The sequence below is a fragment of the Aptenodytes forsteri genome, unplaced genomic scaffold, assembly GCF_000699145.1.
Source record: "Aptenodytes forsteri isolate BGI_AS27 unplaced genomic scaffold, ASM69914v1 Scaffold11, whole genome shotgun sequence".
In the NCBI taxonomy this organism is placed as follows: domain Eukaryota; kingdom Metazoa; phylum Chordata; class Aves; order Sphenisciformes; family Spheniscidae; genus Aptenodytes; species Aptenodytes forsteri.
This window is the reverse complement of record NW_008794155.1, coordinates 1,056,181-1,080,396: the sequence shown is the minus strand read 5'-3', so window position 1 is coordinate 1,080,396 and position 24,216 is coordinate 1,056,181. Positions and strand designations below refer to the sequence as shown.

General features: G+C 38.9%; 1 protein-coding gene across 1 annotated transcript in view; it reads left to right on the top strand.

Annotated features, from left to right (window-relative positions):
* ARHGAP15 (Rho GTPase activating protein 15) overlaps positions 1 to 24,216 on the top strand; it is a 373,794-nt gene that overhangs the window by 9,917 nt on the left and 339,661 nt on the right. Inside the window, exon 2 of the mRNA XM_009279645.1 lies at positions 10,140 to 10,319. Coding sequence (XP_009277920.1) covers positions 10,155 to 10,319 — 165 coding nt within the window. The 5' untranslated portion in view covers positions 10,140 to 10,154. The remainder of the gene's footprint in view (positions 1 to 10,139; positions 10,320 to 24,216) is intronic.

The window sequence follows — 24,216 nt, the reverse complement described above, 5'->3', positions numbered from 1 at the left end:
CAGATGGGAAGTGGGAGCAGTGAGAAGAAGTAAGGGAGCAGCTGCAGGATCACAGCACAAAAACTGCTGCAGATATGTATGGAGGAAGATTGAGAGAGGGTAGGAGGGACAGTTTCATGTGCACAGCATGGGGAATCGAACATTATCCCGGGGAGTGGGAGGGAGGGGGTCTTGCTGTCCGAATAAGGGACAAGCCTCTTGTTGTAGACACTCTTGAGGCAGGTAGTGTCAGAAAGAAAAAGTTTTATTATGAGTTTATTTTTTAATTTGTTTTTGAAGTCTGAGAAGCTTTAAAGCCTTTCCTATTCAACTATCTCAGTACCTCAGTTTGACAGACGTGTCTTCTGTAGGATGATGGGTATATGGAACTGCAAAATGGATTAAGACATGGTAAATGTGCATTTAAACTACTAAGTTGAGGGACTCTAAGAGGTGAAAACAACTGCCACTGCTTCACCAAAGGCTTAACAGAGCTCAAGAAGGCATTTTTTTCTAGTGAAGGGGCTGCTGCTGCTGCAGGAACTGAGGACCAGGAGGCAAACTGAGGCATGACTTACAACTGCTCCAAGTGTTCAGTAGTGCATAACTGATTTAGAGGTAGAGTGGGATAAAACTTGTATATCGTCTTACTCAGTGATGAACATCAGGTGCTTCCTCCACTGTGGATCAACCAGTGGAGCACGTGCACGTACATGAATGTGGTGCAGGTCACAAATGTGCTGTAACGTCTTACCCGAGCTGGCCTTGTGATAGCTTGTTTATACAGCCGCTGTCAAATTGAAACCGAAATTTCTGTTGGCAAAGCTGTGAAATTTAGAACTTATAGGACGTTTGTTTCTTTGGCTATTTGCAGCAAGCCTTCAGGCATTTAGAAAATATTTTTCTAATACATCAGTTCGTCTTGCGGTACTAACTCTTCCACTTCTCTATAGAGAATGGGTTGTTCCAAAATTACCATCACCACATGTCTAGTTCAGGTAAGCATGGAAAGTTTGGATGAATATCTGAATCTCTGTGAGGAGAAGTTCTGCAAAATTGAGCTGGAAGTATTTCAAACAGCCTTACTTTGAAATTTCTGTCACTTCTGCTTCTGCTTGTATCTGTAAATACTGCAAGAATAACCTTTCCCATAGTATCTCATCACTTCAGATCTGGCAACATTAAAAGTAACAACACTTTTCTGAACATTTAGGCTATAGGAACAGATTTCTTTCAAGCACCGGAGAAAATTTGTGATTCTTATGTGATCTTCCTAGAGAAAACATTGGATTCTTTTTATTCAGAATTAGACAGCTTTAAACTAAAAAGTTACTGTACGACAACTATCATCTGCAGATGTAAAATGAGTTTAGAGGTCTGACCTTCTCTAGCACTTCTCAGGTCTTATTTGGTGTTAAATCAATTAAATTGTTATGAACTTTTATGATGCTGGGAACTACTTGCTGTCATTGGTCTAATGACTAAACCATACTCATTCTGCTCTTCAGTGTTGTAGGATGCGTTAGAAGTGTTACATATCGGACGATACTCATAGTTTGGTTTTCTAACACTGTGTATATATGACCAATATTCATCATTTGAAGGATTGTAGTCTAGCTTGCACAGCATGGAAAACGGAGGCAGGTGTCGCAGATCAGATGCACTCCAGAAAGAAATGAAACACGCTGCCAGCAGGAAGACCTAGAAGTAGCAATTTTTCCCAGGCATGTTCTTTTACATATTCAACTGAAATTCTACTATGGACGACTGTTCCCAGAACATATGCAGGCCAAACTGTACACAAAGTTCCACTTGAAACTGAGATATTAAATTGACATAAGAGTGGTGAAAATAGACTCCATTATGCTATCCCATATGATATATTGGGACAGACGAACTTTTGAAACAACTGTTACCTTTCCTGAGACCTTCACATGTAATATAATTAAGAAACTAAGTGATGCAAGAAGAGACATGACCATATGCAGTCACTTGCTGACTTGAAGAAACTCTTTTACCCTATTGCATGTGGTTTTGTTGTTTCCAATAATATCCTAGCGGTATTTCCTAGCAAGCTTTCATTTGTGCAGGGAAGTCCTGTAGATAGCAAGTCATGAAGGCTTACAGGTTTAGAGAGGAATCTGTAAATCCATTAAATATGGATGCGAAGAGTTTGTCTTTGTATCTGCATGACTTTGAAATAGTAACTGCCTCCCATTCTCTTCTCTTTCTAATTCTCAAGCCATTTCTACCCAGATAGGAAAACATTTCCGGAGATAACACATCTCTGCCCTATAGGGTACAAGTAGCTTTTCCAGATCCTTGTTTTTCTTCGACATCTGATCCTGGAACACATCACATCTCTGCCCTATAGGGTACAAGTAGCTTTTCCAGATCCTTGTTTTTCTTCGACATCTTGCTATTTTTAGCGGGAAGCAGACCCTGGGGCTTTCAGCTATCATCTTCTACAAAATTTCAGAATGACACAAAGGAGGACCTTAGCTCCCTGCTTAAATCCTCATTGATAGCCACTGCCAGTCTAGCACAGCTATTTGAATTTTTCGGTCTTCACATCTCTCTTCATCCAATCCTTGAGACAAATTAAGCAACGATTTGTAAAGATTAACAATATTTCCACTGAAACTGTACATTTGGTTAAGATATTTTGCTGCCATCTACTAGAAAGTGGGACTCAATATCAGCCTTCTATAATTTTATTTTAACCTTTTAAGTTTTTATTGTGTAAGGTGCTATCACTAGTTGAAAAAATAGAAAAAAGCAACAGTCAATCTTTATAGCAATAAGCCACTCATATTTTTAACGCTGCAGTCAATGGGCAGGAAATCACTGAAGCATCAGACTGTAACAGTCTGTAAGTTATTGTAGGGTGTAGACTCCACACCCATGCAGGTCTGTGAGGTACTGTAAGTGGAGAATCACATATTCTTAATATGTGTGGTAACTATCGGGAATGAGAAATGAAGTACTGCATTTTAACACTTTAATTCTTAGGAACTTAGTCATCAAAACAACCTTAGAGTATGTTCTTAGACCCAAAATTAAACAACATAGTTACTGCTGTATAATGGTGCAAGTCTGTGTCCTCCCCTTTTGCAATCTGTTATAAAGTATATTTCCATACCTGGCTCCGTAATGCAAGCAATGCTTTGGCTTTCCTCCTCGAGTGTGCTTAATGTTACTTTTGCATTGCTGTAACTCCATTAACTTCAGTGGGTTCACTGCAAACTTAAGATCAGGATCAGGCCTTTTAGACCTGTCTGGAACTGGATGTCCTGTATTGCACAAGCTAGGAAGAAATTATTTTAAATGATAACATACTTTGTTCCTACTGGATATTAAGCTATGAGATTTCAATCACAAGAATTATGTAGTTATTAACCAAGAGTTATTGTAAAATATAACCCTATCTTGATATAAGAGAATAAACCCAAAAGGTTGAAATGGTCATCATATCAAGGATCAAGTTAAAATCTCAAGGATAAAAGATTTTGTAGCCGAAGAGCTGTTTAACAATGATGCTTGAAAATTCTTTACTTCTTGTATTGCACTACTGCCCAGGAAGTCTGCTATGATTCGGGCCAAGTTGTGTCAAGAAATTTGCCTTTAGGTGCATCCTTCATAGAGACTGGATTATATACCTCAGAGCATAAATAAAATTGTGAATAATGCGCTGGACAGTGTATTCCACATGTGGTAACAAATAAATGCTGGGCAGTGAGATATTGCTACAAACAAAACAGAAAAGATGTTTTACTCTTCTCTTTGACCACAGGAGAGGCATGGGTAACTGTACCTATAAATTAGAGTTGCCTGAAGAACTCTGTGGGCCATTTCTGCTTTTATCTGCAGAAAGTCCTCAAGTACTGGACTAGAAAAGAGTGACTGCAAAGCCAGCCTTTAGACCCATGAGGTAAAATGACCTCCATGATCCTTGCTCAGTGTGTTGTCTGTTCTGAGAGACACCACCGAAAGTCTAATATGGCTGCAACAGGTAAAAAAATTAAAAGAGGGTATGATGATCAATGCTGATGAGCATGGCTTTTGTAGGTCTTATGACGTATCAACAAACTCACTGACGTTTTCTGATTAGATTGCAAGTTTGGTTGATAAGGGAAAACGTGCTGTTGAGTTTAGGACATTTAACATTTTACAGCAGACTGAACTCGGCACAAAATTCTGTTTTATTGTCTATCTGATATAAAAGAATAAAACTGGAGTAAAGACCCAGGCAATGGTGATGTAGTGTCAGTTCTGATCTCCTACTTTGACTAGAGATATGACTGATGGTTGAAATTAATGCTACTTCCTAAGTACAAATTATTCCAGGCTGGATGAAACCCTTCTGCAAAGGAAAAGGCATAGGAATGTTACATCTGCTTTGTATTTTCATTACAATGGATTTTTCTGTTTTTCTAGTACTCAGATAAACTGGCTTTAGGACTCTTCTGGGCACCAGCCCAGGACACCGTATCCCTCAGCAGCCTTTGCTGTTTGTGTCCGTGCCCTGAGCGCAGATGTGCGACGTGTTAGCTGTGAGAGCGGTGTGGTGGGGGTGGTTGAAAAAAAATAAAGAAAGAGTACAGCGCAGATAAGAATAATTGAAAAAAGCTATGTGGCAGTTTACTTGTTATGCCCTCTCTTTACCTATAGTTTTTTCACCTGTCCCCCTTTATTTCCATCAGTTGTGTGCTTAAGCATTTACTGCCCCTGAGCTGTACTTCAGCAGAGATAACAAACGGTGTAGCAAAGGCTAAGAGCAAAATCCAACAGCAGAAATATTTACGTAGGTGTGTTGATTTTAAACACTTCTTTCACAGACATAGCAATATGTTTTCTCCTTTACAAGAATGCTCTGACTCACCACGTGTGTGGCATTAGCTTTTTTCATTTGTTAACTCTTACTTCCTCTTCCATTTTTACTGTTTTTCAGGCTCACAGGTCTAGTGTAATGGTGAACCTCGTGCTGATTTTTGCTCTTTTGTAATATTGTTGCATTAGGTTTCAATGGATGCTCTTCATGTACAGTATGCTCTTCAGCAGAAGAATAGAGTTAGTGAATGTAACAAGATGCACTTTGATTTTGCAGTGTTTTCACATTACTATGTTGAGCACTTTCATGTTCATTATGCTTCTGACTTGATAGTGGTAGATATATCATAAGGAGCGAAGCTGGAAATTAAAAGCTTATTTTGATAAATACTGAAAATTATATACAACGTTTTTAATCTCATAATCTTGAAAAACAAATGCAACAAATTATATTAATCACAGATATATTTTTTTTCCTTTCTTGGATAAAAGTACTTGCTACAACTACTACTTGGTACCAGTTGCTAATGAATTAACATTTGCATTCTGTCACTGGACGTAGCTGTAGGAAACATAAGCATAGATCAAGCCAAAATCTAGAAATACCGCTATCCTCTTGTTTCTTGAAGAACTAACACTTTGCTTTGCTTTGTAGAAAACCTCTATATTAACTTTACCGATACTGTACCAAAAATTATGAAATAAAGTTCTTGGGTAATATCGGTCAGTCTGCTCATTATATGATCAATTTCTGGACAAAGCAACGTGTCAAAATGGATTAAAAACCTGATTAATGCAATATGAAACTTCCTCTAGCCCCATGAGCTGCTGTAGGAGGGGAATACTTACTGGCTGTCATTGTGAGACAGAAACCATAGTTCAGCTACCAAAGACATAAGAATGGCAGTGAGATGAACAATTCACCTCCTTAATTTTTGCAAAAAGCTAAAAAGTATATTTTTCCTTTTTTCACGGAAATTATAAATAGCAAAAGGAAGGGGGTTTTTGCTTTGTTTTGTTTTTCATTGGGAAATTAACAATGTTACTTTGTTTCCTTTATCATCGCCTTTCTCTTTTTGAAGAGAAAGGGCAGAAAAGTATTTTTTCCCGTCAAAGGGAAATTAGAACTAATTTAAATATTTCCACTGTTATCAAACATCAAGATTTTGTGAAAACATTGTTTTTAAAAGAAACGTTACAAAAAATGTTATTGAAAACAGTTTTACCAAGACCCAGCACTTTGTGAGGAAGCCCGAGATCTGATCTCTGCAATTTGCTGTGTTGCTTTTTTAACCTGGGCCCGATTCTCAGAAACGGGATGGCTTTCCTCTGTGTACGGATTTGCATCTGCAATAACCTTTCTGTTTTTCACCTCTGTAATACTCACTACTTCCACACCACGTGTTTGAAAGTCGACTGTACATTTAGAAATTGGGGGTTTAGGATCTTAACCATTGATCTGCCAGACATGCCAAATGTCCCTTGACTGTTTAGCAGCCACCTCACACCTGTAGTTGGTGGCTGAACTCTGGCTTCCGTTCAACTTGATTCACTGCGAGGATGCTGTGCTACTTGCTAGAGCAGCCTTGTCTCCTCTCCGAGCATCCCAAACACATGAACCAATTCATGGGAAAAGCAACTGCAAGTGTTGACCCACTGAGATGGGTCACTGATAATTTAACTACAAGTGTGAACCCCTTCTTCCCTCAGTGAGGGTTTTTCAGCTCCTGAGGTTGTCTCCAAAAGTGGCTGTGTGTCTAGGACTGGACCAGTTTGGCTGTCCCAGCCAGAAAGGTGATTTCTGTCCCAGCCAGAAAGGTGATTTTGTCCCTTCAGCTCAGTGGTGTTTCTTGCCCCATAAGTAAGCTGATCTACCCACTCTCCAGAAATTAGAGTTCTCCTTTCTCACAACCAGTGTAATCTTTTTTCCCCACTCCATGAATCAGTTTTCCCTTCCTGTATCATCCATCCAACCTCATGTCAAGGATTTTTCTTGTACCGGTACTGTTCCCTGACTTTTTCCCACCCTTAACTAACCTGCTGCTTCTGTTCCACAGTAGCCCAAAACCAGTACTTCCAAGAGGATTTTTCGGTGTGTTCCCCTGTCCTTCTTCTCTTAGGTGAACACCTTAAAGTTATGCTGCCCCTTTGCTCCAGGAACCCTATAAACAACAGGGAGGGGAGAGGGGTAAAGTCTGTCTTGGTTTAATGCCTTTCTCCAGCAAATCAACCGTAGGAGGCTTCAAAACTAAAATTTATATCCAGATGCTAACTATTTGCCAAAAGGCAAATTAGCTAATTATATAATGAACATGGAGTGCCTCACAAGCAGTTGCACAGGGCTTGGCAGCTCTGCCTTCCAAAGTAAGTGAAACGAATTCCCCTGCAAAACCTGCCCAAACTTGGCCCTGATGCTGCTAATAACAGTTTGGAAGCACCAAATCATAAAAGCATCAGATAGGATCCTTTTTCTATCTTCTGTTAATATTTTATCTGTTTCCTGACTGTCTTTCCCTCTGTTATTTTTTAAAAGTTTTCAAAAAATAAATAAATAAAAGAGAGCAGAGTGCAAGTGCTACCAAACTCTTCTTGCAAATGTGAATGCAACGCCGTTGCGTTTGTGGAGCTCATATTCAGGGTGCCATCTACTGGCATGCAGGGCCGATAACGCTGTCGGGAGTCTTTATGGAGTTTGGGCAGCAAAGGATTTCTACCTGGAAATCCGAAGGGAGCAACTTTTGTAACTTGTACCTTTCCTTCATATTCTGCAAGATCTCCTTCATATTCGGCAGGATCTCACCATGTTCTACGCTAAGACAAATAGTGGAAATGTTGAGGTTTGGGGTTTTTTTCTTTTCTTTTATGGTAGTTCCTGTAATTTTAGTGCCTCAGAAAGTCTCCTTGTATCTCTGATGTGTATGAATTGGTTCCAATTTGGGGGAAAATTAACTAAGGTTCAATGAGATTAGAATAAAAATTTTCAGAAGTCTTTGCAGACTTGTCATTTACTGACTGTGCTCCTACTTGAGATCCAGGGCATGACTTTGTCATACTATTAAACTTTTTTATAGCACATCTTGTACTGACAACACCAGACAGAGATTACCTAACTAAAACTCATAATGCTCCCAAGAAGAGATATGTCAGAGTTTTATAGGTGGGAAATTTCAGAAGAAAATCTGAGAGATGTGCTCCAGCCAAACATTGGATCGGTGACAGAGCCAGTGTTGCTCTCGTCTCTCGAGTCTGATCAGCTCTCCAGCCTGGAGCCTACTGAAAATCTGTTGAGAAGCAATTTTGGTTTGATACCAACATGAAATACAAAATGGTTTGACTCTCCAAGTTTAGAAGGAGGAAAAAATCATTTCCTGCTTAGCATTGCTGCAGACCTTACTGCCAAAATGGCAAAGTGTCCCTGTGACATGGGTTTGAGTGGCGACTGCTCCGAAGGGTGGTGAGAAGTGTCTCAGAGAGGAAGAACACACAGTGCTGTCTCCTAAAGGTCCACGTAAAGAGTTTTCCCCAGTGTCATACACCAGCTCTGCAGCAGAAATAGACATGCATACTCCTGAGTAGCAGGAAACAGCTTTAGCCAAATTTTTCTCCTCTCTTTCTGTGGTTCAACTTCTGTAGGGATCCTTGAGTAACTAATTCAATGCAGGAAACAGCCAAAGAGCCTAAGTTTCACTGTTGCTTTTACTGAAGTTAGTGTTTCTATCATGGCACGTAATGTTGAGTGAGTAATGGCTAATATTGAAGCACTTTCTTCTTCTCACTTCTCTCTTCAAGAGTGCTGCGTTGCTTGTGGGCAACCAGCTCTAGGTGGTGCTTGAGCAGCTAATATTGAAGCACTTTCTTCTTCTCACTTCTCTCTTCAAGAGTGCTGCGTTGCTTGTGGGCAACCAGCTCTAGGTGGTCCTGCTTGAGCAGGGGGGTTGGACCAGATATCTCCAGAGGTGTCTTCCAACCTCAACCATTCTGTGACTGTATGACCTCTTATTATTGTCCTCTACATGTAAGGTAGTTTCCTGTAAGGAATTAATTTATCAGGTCCAGGAGAGGGTGAAGCTATGAGAGCTGTGTCCTTCCACCAGCACAACGGCTGTGGTCCTGCCCAGAGACATGCAGTAGCACTTCTCATCTCCCTCTCCCACCTTCACACCGGTACCGTATCTTTCTCTCCTCTGATGCCTTCATAGAAATGGACTTTCTTGAAATCAGGGAATTTCATCTTTTAGAGTCTTCAGATGTTGGGGACATGTTGCCAGAAAAAGCTGTGTTTTTCAAACCCATTTGGAAAATGCTGATTTTTAACAGTTTATATTATAACTGCACTTAAATGGATTTCCGTTTCCCTGGCTCCATAGTAGGGAAACCAACAATTCCAGCTTATATAGTATCTCTTCCTTACACATTTTCTCGTATGGCTCCATAGCAATATAAATAACAAGTTTCCTTGTGACTCTTACCATATTACTTCACCCATGATTTACGTATAGTAGTACCAGGGTGAACTAGTGGGGAGGAAAGTGGAGCAAGTGTTGTACATCACTGTCCTAATGTTTTGTACAGAAAATATAAAGCAACTTTTGCTGATGGAAAATGTTTCGGGAATTTGAATAGCTCGAACAGTTTGTTGAGTTGCACTATTGCTGAGTCAGGAGGTTGAACAGCAGCACTGCTAGAGAAAGTGATCGTTCTGTAAAAGTTCCCCCCGGTCCCTCCAAGGGCTTGACAGCTGATGTGCTCAGCCATTTCTTCATTTCAAAATTTTAAAAATGAACAGAGGAACAAAAATCCCATCCGTGCTGTCGGTAGAATTGTAAAAAATAAGGGAAATTTTATTAGATCTGGGTTTGAATCTAGGACACTAGCAGGGTTGCAGCGTGGTCCTGTAATGCACTTGTAACATGCACGTATCGAACTGTGGAGGTAAGATATGTTAATTGGCTTCACAGCATGTTGTTTTCCTTTGCAAGATTTAAAATGTGTAGTGTGAGCAGGGCCAAAGACAAAGCGTAGTGGCTGCCAGCTGGACGTGACAGAGGCTTGCAGGGAGATTACACCATAGAGGAGAATGGCTTTGGAGATAAGGATAATCTTTTACATAAACTAACTCTTCCAAGGCAGTTCGGGTGGGTGAGTGATAAGGACAATAATAAAACTACAGACTGACACAGCTGATAGTTATCCTGGTGTTCAAAGGTGATCAAGATCTTACCAGCAAGATAAGTCAACTTTTTCTCCTGACTACAGTGACATATAACTGTCATTCATACATTTTTGTACGAGGGGTCCCTAGAATATTGCTCTTATTTTATGTTCTTCAGGTCAACCCACTAACCATGGAAAGGTCTACAACTTCTGATACGGCCTCTGAAAAGCCTAATCCTTCCCACCACAGTACAGGGGCTGTTCAAATGAGGATCAAAAATGCCAACAGTCACCACGATAGACTGAGCCAAAGCAAATCTATGATTCTGTCTGAGAACGTGAAAGTCGCTGAACCTGTAAGTAAAACACTACTAATATTTTCCGAGTCTTCCAATTTTTTAAAAGCTACAGAATTATCTTAAGTGTGGTTAAGATACTGGTTTCATGATCATCCCTTGCAAGGAGGGATTTAATGGCACTAATACATTTTTAGGAGTATGGCTAGGCATTGGAATAACAATTTTCCTTCACTGAAAGACAAAATTTGGCTTTGGTGGCCGGGATCTTAGCATCTACTCAGCATTTCAACTCTCAAGTATTACAGTACTTAAATACGTCTGCTGTAGAGAATAGTACTTACAGTATAAGGTATATGCACAGTTTCTAAAAAGGCAAATGCTAAAACCAGAGAAAAGTAAAGAAATGGAAATTGCAACTCAGTAAATAAAGGACAACTTTGTCAGTAACAAAAATAAGTCTTGCTGTAAGAATGAATGAATTGTAAAAATCAGACACTGAAGTTCTCATTATTTTAATAGTTGGAAGAGTTGAAAGACTCGAGTCATTTTTTATCCATGACCTTTTTTTTTTTTTTAAATTAAATAGTTAGTGATGAACTCTATTGCCAGTTGCATCCCTGCCCCTGTACTCCTTCTGAGCTACTAAACAAACTGATTGGTATGAGTCTCCCCTGGTTAATTTTCTTCTATAATGGTGGCAACTTGCAGCTGAGGCCATATGATGTTACAAAATTATTTATGCAATGTTAGCCACTTTTTGGACTCCAGATCCATTTTGTTCTCAGAGAATGCAAATGAGGGAGAAAACTCTGCTGGCTGGGGACAGAGTCCCAGGTCTCAGTCATTTCTCACAACCATGCCAGCCATTAATTTTTTGTTTTGTTGATGTAATGGATTCCTATGAAATATTCAGCTTTCTAACAAAGTTATTAAATGGAGGAAGGCTACTATAACAGCTGTAGTTTCTTCTCTTTTTACTTTAAGTTCAAACTCAAAATTCAAACTGATTTAGAAATACATTATTTTAATCGTTAATTCCTCTTAACTCATTTCACCTCGTATTTCTGGAGAGAAAAATCTGTTTAGATCTTAGCAGCTGATAAGCTACTCATTTACCTTCCACTTAAACAATACTGTTCACCTCAGACACACTGTACATGCCGCTTCTTTTTTATCTGACGTGAAAAGTTCCTCCGCTACAAACCTGAAACGATGCTTAGAGTAATTTACTGGGAATACTATTATGTATTATCAGGAAGAACTGTACCTTTGAAAAAGTTTAAAAGTTAAGTATATTTAATGATGCCTAACAAATTTTATTGGCTGTGTTTAACAAAAGGCACTAGGCTGCAGTTGTTTTTGACAAGCATGAAAACATCACAGCATGAGACTGCAAAAGGAATTATGTAGAGAAATTACAAGTGATCCATCTCTCAATGAATTATCCACCTCAATAGCCTGCAGAACTCAGCTACCAATTAACACCTACTTTATTACATGTTGGGATGTACTTAATAACTTTCATGTGTTTATGCACTATTACCTTGACTGATGCCTCTTGTACAATTAGGCATAATTGGCATATCAATATGCAAAAGTTAAAAGGATTAACCCTCTTAAAACTAATGAGCATTTCTGTATCCAGCTGCTAAATGAGACAAAATTAGCATTTTTCACTTTTGGGCAGGATTTTATCATGCAGTTTCTCATTGTTGATATTACCTTGTTACATAACTTTAGTTTTGGGGCTAGTATGCTGGACTGTTACAGAGCAAGGGCTCTAAAAAGTTAAATTAGACATAAATATTCACTGCCGCATTCCAATAACCGTAGCAGGTACAATATACGTTCATTGGCTGAGAGCTGAAAAGTTGCTTTGTGTTACATTTGTTTAGTAGCTAATTATATAAAAGCGGAATTTTACTGAGTATATGTCATTTTACCAAGCAAACTTGGCTCCAACACAATAGATTGAAAGCTTGCCATGCTACTAATTTCCTTTCTATTTCAATTCTTTTCATCTCTTTTTGCCATGCAGAATTTTCTGACTAGATATTGACAGACTGAAAGTGTTTTGGCGTATTTACTTAAATAAGCCTCTTAAAGTTGTTTGCTAACACCCAAACTAAAAGCAAAATTCCTAAGGATGCAAGCGTTTTCAAATACGTGCTTTAAATGCAGTGAGATTCAAGTTAAAAGAGCAGTGAAATATCAATTGCACGTATCAATTGCATGCTGACGTACCTGAATCTGTGCATGTGACCTGTGAAGGATTTTGGGGGCAGTGATGGAGGAGAGTAGTCTCTGTCTGTCCAAGTGTCTTGAAAAAGCAGGGCCCAACTGATACACACACACACACACACACGTGTATGTGTGTGTGTGTATATATATATACATACACATTTAGTAATCTTGTTTTAAAATTTGTGATGCTCTTTTCCACGGCACTTATATACACAAACTTCACTTCTGCCTTTAAAGGCACACAGATCCTTGCTAAAATATACATATTACCAGGATGTTAAGCAAAGCTAATTATTTTGTGCTAGAAGATAAAAAGGATTTATCCTAATTTTCTCTTTGGAAATTTTCTGTTTTCAACAGTCTGCCTCTGTTTAGATGATGGCTATAATCTATAAGGTATCCACTGATCATGCTTGTTTTCTATTTTACATTGACTGAATATTTTTGTTCTATCATCGGAGAGATTTTTCTTTTTAAAAACTAGAAATAGCTGAATAAGGGACTCCATATTACTCTTTCTTCGCCCATATTCAGCATGTGCACTATACTCTATGTTCTATTAATAAATGGGTTAAATCCTCTTTACCCAACTTATGCAAAACCTCCTGACTTCACTGGATTAAGGCAATCAGCATTTGGCACATTTGAACAATCAATAGAGATATATATTTCTAAAACATATTTGGAAAAAAATTGAACGCTCCGGACAATAAAGGGTAAAAACCAAGCACAAAACTAGAAGGATCACTGGTGATTTATAGAGAAGAAAATACATAATTTTCTCTAAGGGATTTGTTGTATTCTCGAGCATTTGCTGTGATGCTTGTGAGCACACCTGGGGCTATACTTTTGAAGGTGGGCAGATTATTTGCTATAGTGTGACAAAGAAGGGTATGCATCACACGTCAGCAGGGCCGTATGCGCTCGTGCATTTTATAGTAGTAAAGATGCAAATGTGGAATGCATAAGCTAACTGATGCAAAAGCTAAATGTAGATTCTTGGGGGTTTACGTTATTTATTTTGATGGAAATGCTTGAGCTTTGGGCAAAGGTTGAAATTGATATTAATGTAGAGTTTAAAGAGCACAAATCACGAAGCTGGACACAGACCGTGGTAAGCAAGGGCTCTTTCTGTGCTTAATGTTAGTGTCTAAACTAGCAATGTAAATGAATATTTGCTATTTTCATCTGTTAAACCCCAGGGAAGTGCATTTTGCTTCATTCAGAACAACTTCAAACAATGAAATGTCTTTTTTTATTGGTGTCTATATTAAGAATTAGAACCTATTTAGACATTCCAAAATGTTAATGTATTAGAGCTTCTTCTGATTAAGTTAAGCAAACTGGTAGGTTTATTTATCTCTCTAATACATTATCAGAGAAACGGGAAGCAATCTTCTTTTGTTTCTTACTCCTGTGATTATAGAACACTTGCCAAAGTTATGGCTGGCCAAAAAGACAGAAATAAAATTGCTAAAAATATAAGCCTTCTGTTTAGCAGAGTTTTTGAGCCATATTTTGAAATTGCAGGGCTTGTACATGTTTGCTTCAAATCAAGCTTATAGTCAAGTTTGAGGCTTTGTTTGTATAGATTGTCCTGAAGTAGATCCTGATATTTAATTAAAATGACACTAAATCACATTGAATTGATAAGACTTGGCATCTCAAACAAAGGTAATTGCCCGTATTGGTTTTGTACAAAAATAGAGCTGCTTGGAAAATGTGCAGCCAACACAGACTGTCAACTCCATTTATAGATCAATATGTGAAAACCATTGATCAGGCAGGCATGTGTAACAGTAACACTTTGCATTTATTTGTTGTTTTTATACCATGTTAAGGCTTACAGGATTATCGGCTTCCAAAATATTTTGACTTCCTCATAAATATGTTATCTGTTTAATGTTAATTACAAGACAGACTCCAGCCCTCTTCTAGAGTATTTTCAGTTTCATTGCTATGGGTAGTTTTAGCTGCAAATGGATTATTTCAATCTCTCAGAGATGATCAGAACTTCTTTTATAGTATAGTTTATTTAGGGAAAGTTTTTGAGGATTCTTTTTTTTTTTCCCCTCAGTTTACTTTTTTTCCTGGAGGAAAAAACAAATCTTGGCAAAATATTTCTAAAACCAGAAAACCTTCTCCTGTCGTAGTTGTGTACATTTGAGGTGGAAAGGGAAAAATATTCTTTTTATTGTGTTCTAATAGTGACTGCCCAGGCTTTACTCTCTGCAAATTTTATGATCATACACTAGTCCATTATAGATGCATCTACTTTTATCACGGTAAGGAAATAGCTGTGTTCCCTTCAAGGTGTTACACAAGTCGTATAATAGTATTGGGACAGATGTAGAAAAATATATGAGCTTCCCACGACAAATGTGGTAATTGTTAATAAATGCAAGCTTACACCTTGCTCGCCCCAAATATTTCAGAGTAGGTATGAAAGCAGTGAGTCCATAAACACAGTCCAGTTTTACTTCTTGAACGTGACTTATTATCAAAAAAAAAAAAAAAAAATCTGTTGTGCAACATTAGTCGTTCTCCTTTCTAGTGCAGGAAAATGAGAAATGTAGTGTGTCGTATGTCCCCGTACTGTATTCAAACTGGTTTTGTGCTTTCAAAACCTAGATCCGCTCTCTGGTGTGTGTCGTGCTTGCAGACTGACTCGTTCGGCACTTGACTCCGGTTTTTCAGCCATTTCATACGCGTGTCCCTTGCTCCCCACCTGAGGAGCTGCTCCCGCCCCGGGGCAGAGGCCCTCAGCCTGCACTGGGCACCGCTCCCAGATGCACGCCTACACGCTCGTGTATGTCCTGCGTACCATAAACTCCTTTGACGTAGAGGCTGAAAGTCGAATATTAATGCATTAGAATATTTTAGGGTTCAGTTTACCTTCAATAAGCAATTTTTCTCAATGGAGCAATGCAAGTTGCCTCCCAACCCTTTTTCAGGATCAGCATTTAGTGTGCAGGCATTTTTTCAGGCTCAGAATGAGCCTTTTGTTTTTCTGATTTTTTTTTTTCCTTTTTTTTCTTATATATGCCCCGTGAGAAGGTATTCTTTATTGTATATTTTTATTATAGCACTTGAGCTGAAATAATATTGGCTAAAAAGGAAGTTAATTTTATTGTTAAACTCCCCATTTATTTCTCCTCCAAACATTTTCACTGTACCGTTTCAGCTGCATAGCTTGATAGGCAGCATCATAATGAGATCATAGAAAAAAGAAATAACCAGCACCTATTTCTTCTTAAAAGCGAGGATAAATTCATTTCAGCCCTATTAAGGGAGTGGTGAATGTAACTGGTTTGGCTTCCTTGTTAAATTGAACTGAAGTTCGGATGAGATATTATGAGAGTCGGAATTGCTGATTTTGACTTTTACTCAGTGTGACAGAAGGGAAAACCCCCCGGTTTTTTTTTTTTTTTTTTTTTTTTTTTGCAATCTTACATTTGCTCATGCTGTGAAAATCTTTACTCTATTTACCAAGCACAAATTAGTCTTGCCAAAGGTTCTGAAAGTTTGCTACTTCAGCTTAGATCCTAAAACTTCAAAGAGAGATGCAACTCTACAAATTAGTGTATGTGCTCTGCCACGGCTATTTTAACTTGAACTTAACTAAATTCGTTTATAATTTAGTACTGATTGAACGCTGCCATAAACGTACACGGGATACATTTTTTAAAGTTAGTCCTCTGATTACTAATTTGAATAAAAAACTCTAACCTTGTTAGCATCTGGACTTATTTCCATAATAACAACCCCTTCAGAACCTACAAAGTAATGAATAATTGACAACAAATGAAATGTTTTGATAGTTGTCGGCACAAAGCATGTTTAATGTTTTGTGTTGCTTCCTAGCTAATTATGTAGATGACACATTTGTCAGACCTTGACTGCCATTAGAAACGTGTTTCCAGAGGGGAGAAAAACAGGCTATTCATAGAGTAATTAACTAGAATGCTCAATGACCTGTGAGAGATTCAAATGGCTGCCAGTTCAGACATTGTTTTGTTACAGAAGCAGAGGGGTAATTAAAATTCCAAATTACAGTGCTATGATGAAGCATTTGTTTGTTGACAGTATACTCTTACTCTAGTTTGTTAATTCTTTTTTAAATTGCTTCTAATCCATTTTATAGCTTTAGGAGTTCCGTCTTTGAATTTACTGACAACTAATATTATGGTAAATTGTTCTTCGGCGGAGTACTGCGGGCTTGGCAGTTTCATGGGAGCACAAGGTGGGTGGGATAGAATCGCTGTTCTTTCCCTAAACTGACATACCATGTGCTGTCATCGAGACGCGGCTAACGCGGCACATCTTGTGAAATGATATGTTCATAATTCTGTGTTAGGGAAGATGTCTAGTTAGGGGAGGAAATGGTTCAGCTAAAGTAATAATAATCAAACAAATTGAGGAAGGTGTCCTAAAACGTTAGAGGAAAAGCCCTGGTACAGTTGGGGTGAGGATGACCACGGGTTAGGTAAGCACTTCGGGAAGCCGAGGTCTGCTCGATAACGGAGAACTGGAGGACAATCGTCTGCATGAAGAAATCAAGCACAAAATATGAAGAACGGGGTATTTCATAAGACTCGACTGTATCTTTCCCAACGCCCTTTGCAGGCAATAATGGACATGACAGGCTAAGATGTCCTTTCCCATATAAATGGGGAGTCTTTGCAAGTCCAAAGTGTTAAAGTTCTCTAAACAATGAATTAAATGCAAACCCGGGTGAAATATTTATTTACTTTGCCAAAAGTGAGAATATGGTTTTGTTAAAGAGATCTGACAGAAGTAACATGGTGTTTGATGCAGGAGAGCTGACAGCGGCATGGAGTGAGCGCTGATTATCCTGAAGACACTGTCAGCTAGGATTGATTTCCACTTTCTCCGTTTATGTAACGGTTCCTGTAATACAGCTGACCCCAAATCACGTTACCTTGTCATTTCTCTGCATGGATCAAGAAGAGATGAGCTGAAAATAGCTAGGCACTGACCTTGAACTTGCCAGAAAAGTGAGAAGTGACAGTGGGGGATTTTCAGCGTGCGGTCCCCGCACAAAGGCGCGGGCGGCTGCTCTGCAGTTGCAGCAGCACAAGGGGGCAGAGCAGCACTAGAGATTACAGGTGAAGCAGCTGATGCTACAGAAGCGCAAGTCTGTGCCAAATGGTTTGGCTTCCCCCCCTTTAAAAACTGGGGAGATGCTGGCTAAAAGAGCTGCTGTCTCCAAAATGTTGATGTTTCCATCGTCTGTCGCTTGAAAATATGATTGTTTGAAGCGATGCTTAATATTGAAAGACCTTCCTAGCTGAAGGCATTGCTAGGAAGTTTTGCATCCTCTCTGTGAATATCTCCCCGTCGTTTTCCTAGCATCTAGTGAAAGAATGAAACAATTTTATTATCGTTAATAGAGTTGTCTACAATTTGGGGGACGTTTGACAATATCAATGCATTCCTCAAAGCCTGCAAATCCCTTTGAGTTTCACAGAAAGCAAGGTGTAAATATTTAAAAAATATTTTTAAGCTGATAGGACAAAGTAAGAAAGGGTAAAAAAATTAAAGACTTTTTTTTCTTCAGATGTGGCATTTCTCTCTGTTGTAATATATATCTTGAGGGGAAAAAAAGAAAACTTGCTTGTGAAAATATTATTTAATTTACCGTCTAAAAACCATGCTCCACTTCTTTTGTTTCATATTTTCTTTTCATCTGTGCTTGCCTCTTAACAGCCCTTTTTGTCTTTGATGGTGGTGGTAGCTGTGGAGACATGAGATGCCAGTGCTGGCTCTTTTCACGGATCTGGTGGTCTGGGGTGTCACCACGTGTTGCGAGAGCTTGGGGCAGGACCAGGAACCCGGTACTCACCCTGTAAGATGTCTGGCCAGACTTGCCACCTTCATTTGGCGACACCAAGGCATGTGTGCCTGCTGGAAAGGCGATGACGAGCAGTCCAGCCCAGACCTTGGTCTTCTGCCTAACCAGTTGGTGGTTCCCTTAAACGTGATCCTTTCCCTCAAGGGAATATCAGATGCTGTTCCTGCAGCGCAGGGCGGTTTGACTGCTCTTCCCTTCAACCTAATGCTACCTACTGTTCACTTGCATTGTTAGGTATCTTTGGAAAAGGAAAATATTATTGCATTTTTTTTCCACCAGTGAATCCCTTTTTTAATTCAAGATGCTTAGGGAAGTAAACCATGGCTTCCCAAACTGATAGAAAAGTGGATAAAGAAACACTCAGAAAATATCTTCTAGGGAAGTGTTAGTAGCTCTTCAGTAAACACAGGGAAATGCAAGGGGTAAATACGTGTTTCTTCTTTTGAAATTATTGATTTTACTGTAACCTATGGAATACCAGTAGAAACCTATGGTAATATCAATTTTTGGCCACATCACACAAGATGTGATGTCTTCTTTAAGAGCAGGGTACAGGTGCAGACTGAGGTTACTGTTTCTTAGTGGTAACTGGTGACTGGAGCTGTGTAACCAACAAGAATTTAGAAGCAAAAAGGAAAAAAATGACCTCTCCCTTTCATGCTTTCTATCAAAAATGTGCAAAAATGATGAATTTGATGCTAAATGAGGTGAATTGTAGCAACTCCAAATGTTTCTCTCCTTTGTTTTAGTTTGTTCAAAACCAAAGGACAATTGTGGGGTTGAATCACGTGCTTGTAGCTCAAAACTTGCTTGTTCCAAAACTCTGCAAAATGAAGCCTTTGAGCTGTCCTGGTGAGGAAACTAAGCAGACTAAGAAAACTTAGACATGAGGTTTTAACTAAACAGAACCCCCTGAATAGTATTATTTCTGTAATTTAACGTCTAGTTCAAATTGAAATGATCCCAGTTCTTTTGTATCATTTCCATTATTTCATAGTCCATTCCACACATCCTTGGGGTTTTTTGCTAGCAGGAAAAACTTATTTCCTGCATCTGTTCTGAGTGTGCTTCTCAGGCTTCCATTTTTTCTGCTATTTTATCCTTTAAACAGTGGCACTCAAATATATAGACATGTTAATGACACTGAAGTTACTACCCTGATGCTAAATGTCCCAACGCACTATAAAGCTACACCTCTTTGCTTCAGGAGTGAGACAGCAACATGCCATGATGTTAGAGAGAGAATATTTTGTACATGTAATATTTTGGTTGGCTTCCATGATAGCCTTCTGTTTTATTTATGTGTTGCAACCAAGTGGAGAAGGAGCTGGCCTGGAATTTGCCATGTTTCCCTTGGTCCCAGCTTGGACGTTGGCCTGCCAAGAGATTTTGAGTCCTTTCTTCTGTTTCTCTACCTGTAAAATGGGACTGAGGATGATGCATATTTCCTTTGCACACATTACAGAGTCTGCCTCAGAGCTGGGTCGACTGTTATGTTTCAATCATGCTCATTACGTAGATAATTATATTCTCATCATATTAACTCTATTAATTGAAATAGAATTATTCCACAATTATGCTAGTGTAACTGAGAGGTGAACTTGGCCCCAGGTCCTGTACATTTTCCTTATCTATATTCTCTGTGCTTAACTGTTTCACTATTTTTCATCAAAAAAGGCTTGTTTTGGCTTTGTCATTAATCAGTTCTGTTCCCTTGATTCTATACCCATGTGCTTTTTAGCAGCATTAGGTTTCTCTGAGGGCTTTCATGTTTTATAGTGTATATTTCAAAAAGTACGCTTAAAAGTATTGTTTAAAAGAGTATCTTTGGCAATATGTGTCAGTGCACACCGTGACAAGGAGCATAAGCTGTGGAATTATATTCCTCTTATACTATCTTTATTAAGTACTGTATTACGTCTAAATTGTGGCATCTAACACGTTTCCTTTCAAAATGCTATAAGATTTGAAATATGTAGGTACTGAAACTGAGATGATATCAAACTTCCCATAGCTAGTCTTGGGCACCTGACCTGCATAGTTTCCCACAGGGGAAAAGTAAGCTCTATTTCTTTAAATTTCCAATGAGAAGGGACATGTGTCTCCTTGCATTGAGTTACATGATATCATATCATGTGACAAAAAGTGACCCAATGCAACATGACAGGAGAGGTAAAAAACTAGGGGTTTTTTTTGTTTGTTTTATTACTGCCGTGAAATAATTGCAGTACTGATGCAATGAAAGGGGGATCAAATTATTTTGTGCGTGCCCTAAATACACGTGCTATCGCACAATGTACGGACGTGCTTACTAAATGTTGTTTAATGCACTGAGAAGAGGTTTTAAAACAGACAGTAGAGTGTCCTTGTTAGGCAACATGCCTATTCTTAGCCAAATACTTGACAGCAGCATTCTCCTGCCCTAAATCAGATCAGATTCCCTTTGAAGTCAGGTTTGATTTTTTTTTCAGGAGCAATAAGTGCAGGATCCGATCCAGTCATGTTAACGGGGTAATATTTTATTTTCTGTTTGATTTCTTGTTGATTTCCTTAATGGAAATAGGTCTTGACCGTCTGTGATTTTGTGTTTATGGATACGCATGCATACATACACTGCGATTTCACAGCCAAGGCAAGGCTGGAGTTCAAACCTTCCCCCTCAAAGGGCCCAAGACCCTACACCTTGAGAGAACGAAGGAGCTTCATTGTTCAGTATACAGACTGTAGAAAAAAAAATAGTTGTAGTTCAGAGACCAATACTACTATTTTATATTTGTTACTTGAGGACAGTACTGAAAATGCCTAAACTTTAGAAAACATTTATGCTTTTCTTTTCATGATTATTGACTATCTGAGCCACCACATATTCTGACAGTTATGGTAAAAAGTTGCATTTAAGAGTACAGCCAAAACCCAAATAAAGCAAAAATGTGTTATCCTTTCTAGTCTCTGAATCTTCCCTCAGTTTTAGAATAAAATTTGAAAGGTTGTGAAATACCCTCTCCCGTTTTCCCTGACTTCCCCCCACCCCGTAGAGCTCTGCAAGAAAGATTGTTTTCCTGGATATTTCATCCATGGCCAGAACTGGAAGTACTGCAGCTGTGATGAGCGAATCTGTTCTCATGACATCTCTAGCCCCCAGGCAGGTAGAAAACCCAGACAGGCATCCAAACTTTTGTGTGTTTATTTGGACCAAACCTGGGTTTTGGACCAAATGAGCTTCACATCAGCAGTTCTGTCATCCTTAAGAGCTCATTCTTCTTGATTGTGGTCCTGAAGTTAGACTCTTACTTTATAACCTCATTACACAAAAAAACAATGTTTAAAAATTAAAGTGCCAGGTGCCCACTCTTTTCAGTAGTTGGCTACTTCAACTTTGAGCTTTCCATTTTTTATCAGTAAATGATAAACTGAAAATTCAGTGTTCCCAGTTTAGAACTTTCTCAAAATTAAAGTGTAAATCTAAAGTGGCCACCTGTAAGCACTAAAACCTGAAGACATTTGGACACAAGTTAAACAAATTGTTTAAAAAACTGCCAATTGGTTGCATCAGGTTTTAAGAATAACTTTGCAGGGAAGATCCAAAATTTGTGTTTTAACTTTTTCAGGCCTGATTTTCTTTTTTGAGGGGGTGATTTTTTTTTTTTTCTTAAATCAAGAAATTGAAGAGCTGGGAAAAGAAATAACATGACTGTAGATAAACTGTTGCAGAAGAATAAGGGTGATACCACCATGAATATCTCAAAAGCATGGGAAAGGTTGGGGCAATGGGCTGGTAATTGTGAAAGGCATGGAGCAAGTAGGGAGCCGAGGGATTTAGAGGCAGGTGGGCTAGAAGAAATGAGGTGGGAAAGGTGAATTTGTTGCAGCTGCTGTGGGCCCTGGCTGGAGGAAGGGTCGTGCCTCTGGTCTGCAGCGCTGGTGCTTTGCTGGCAGCCTGGGAAAAAGCTCCTCATCCATTCTGTGGTTTAGCTGAAAGTGATGCAATGCACATCCAGGTAGGTGTGGACTTCTATGTACAGTGGTTTCAGGAAAATCTTTAATTGCACTCAATTTGGCTGAAACTCCTAATCCTCCAGTCTTGTGGGTTGTACGATTTTTATGATGATCTAAACAAGAGAGATGTCCTAGTATACTCTGAGCACATTATGTGCCCGTGCACTGCCAGTTCCTTAAAAACTGCCATCGTTTTCCAATAATCTCTTTTGGTTTTATTTTTATTCTTCATGCAAATTCTTTCATGGTTTTATGGCAGATGAGCCTGATTACATGAAAGTTTACCTTTAAAATACTTCCCATTTAACACGCAGTTTCCGTACCTAGAAAATCCCGATGCAGCCACTGCTAATGTTTGATAAGATTTGTACCTGGTAGATTCTAAATTACATTAATGCATAAAGCCGGTGATGCCAGGCTCCCTATTGTTACAGTTATTAAAGCTGTAACTGAAATCATATCTTTCATATTGATCTTCAGCTAGCAGCTCTTATCCAGAAGCTTTGTTTCACATTAAAGACACTAATGATTGTCTCCACAAAATGAGCAGCTTAATAGTTAGGAAAAGTTAAATGGAAAAAAGAAAAAAAAACTTTGATAGCCACCTTTGATAGCTCTTCGTTCCAACATCTCTCGTAGCCACAAAGTGCAAGCCAAGCATTAATAGACCTTTTAATAAAATGACTTAAAAGAAATCAATGGGATTTCTCACAAAGCCTAATTTCCAGCAAGATACATTATTTCAATGTTTGTATTCCTTCTGAACAGCTCGTGTCCTCCCGTAGCTGCCAGAGTTTTTCCTGGAATTTCTCAGGGTGTTTTCCTAGGGTCTTCACTTCTTATTTTCACGGATCTAGTTTTGATTTATTACCTTATTGAAACTTTTTTAAAACTGGAGAAAGAATAAGTCCCGTACTCTTCCAAGGCTGGCAAAATTCCCTGTAGGCAGAGAGACAACAGCAAAGTGTTTATTTGTGGGGCAGGGGGGCAGTCAAGTTACTAACTAAGAGCCTTTTTGAGCAGTCACAGGTACTTTGGTTCCTTCATGGACTGTAAGAAATCTTTCTCTTTCTTTACCTTCAGGGGAAACTGGTCTATCCTACCAGTACAGCTCTCCAGCTGCAATTGTGATAAATGTATCTGCAAGACAGGAGGCTTTGACTTAGGCTGGAGTTTGTGGTTGAGGAGAATATTATTGCACTTGCTTTTTTTCCCTGGGACTTTTGGGTAGGTTTTCTGTTAGTTTTTAGTTTGCTTGTTTGTTTTGGCTTAGGGTGAGGAGCAGCTGCTGGATTTCTTTCTGTATTTAACTAGATTTTCTTTTTTTCCCCCGTTTTTGGCTATGGCAGACAGAGTGCAACATAGGTGTTTTCCATGAGATCACGTAGTGTAAGCAGAGAAATACACGTGAAATTTGTGTGTTCTCTGAGCTCATTTATTGTACTTGATATGTGACATGTATCTATTTAAAAACTGATATCAAAGGGAAAGACTTTTCTTTTGACGACCAGCAGCAAACCCACAAATTGTTCTATTGGGGACAACCAGGTCATATTTATTATTTTACATAAACAGAGATATAGTATGCTGGCAAGGTAGAATGTAAGGTATCAAATTAATTTGCACTACTATAAACTGTAGTTCAACAGAGACGGTACTTTACGTGTTCACTGTGGGACGGCTTTTCCCTGATTGATTTCCTCCCCTGTTGAGGTTCAACAAGGCCAAGTGCTGGGTCCTGCACTTCGGCCACAACAACCCCATGCAGCGCTACAGGCTTGGGGAAGAGTGGCTGGAAAGCTGCCCAGCAGAGAAGGACCTGGGGGTGTTGGTCAACAG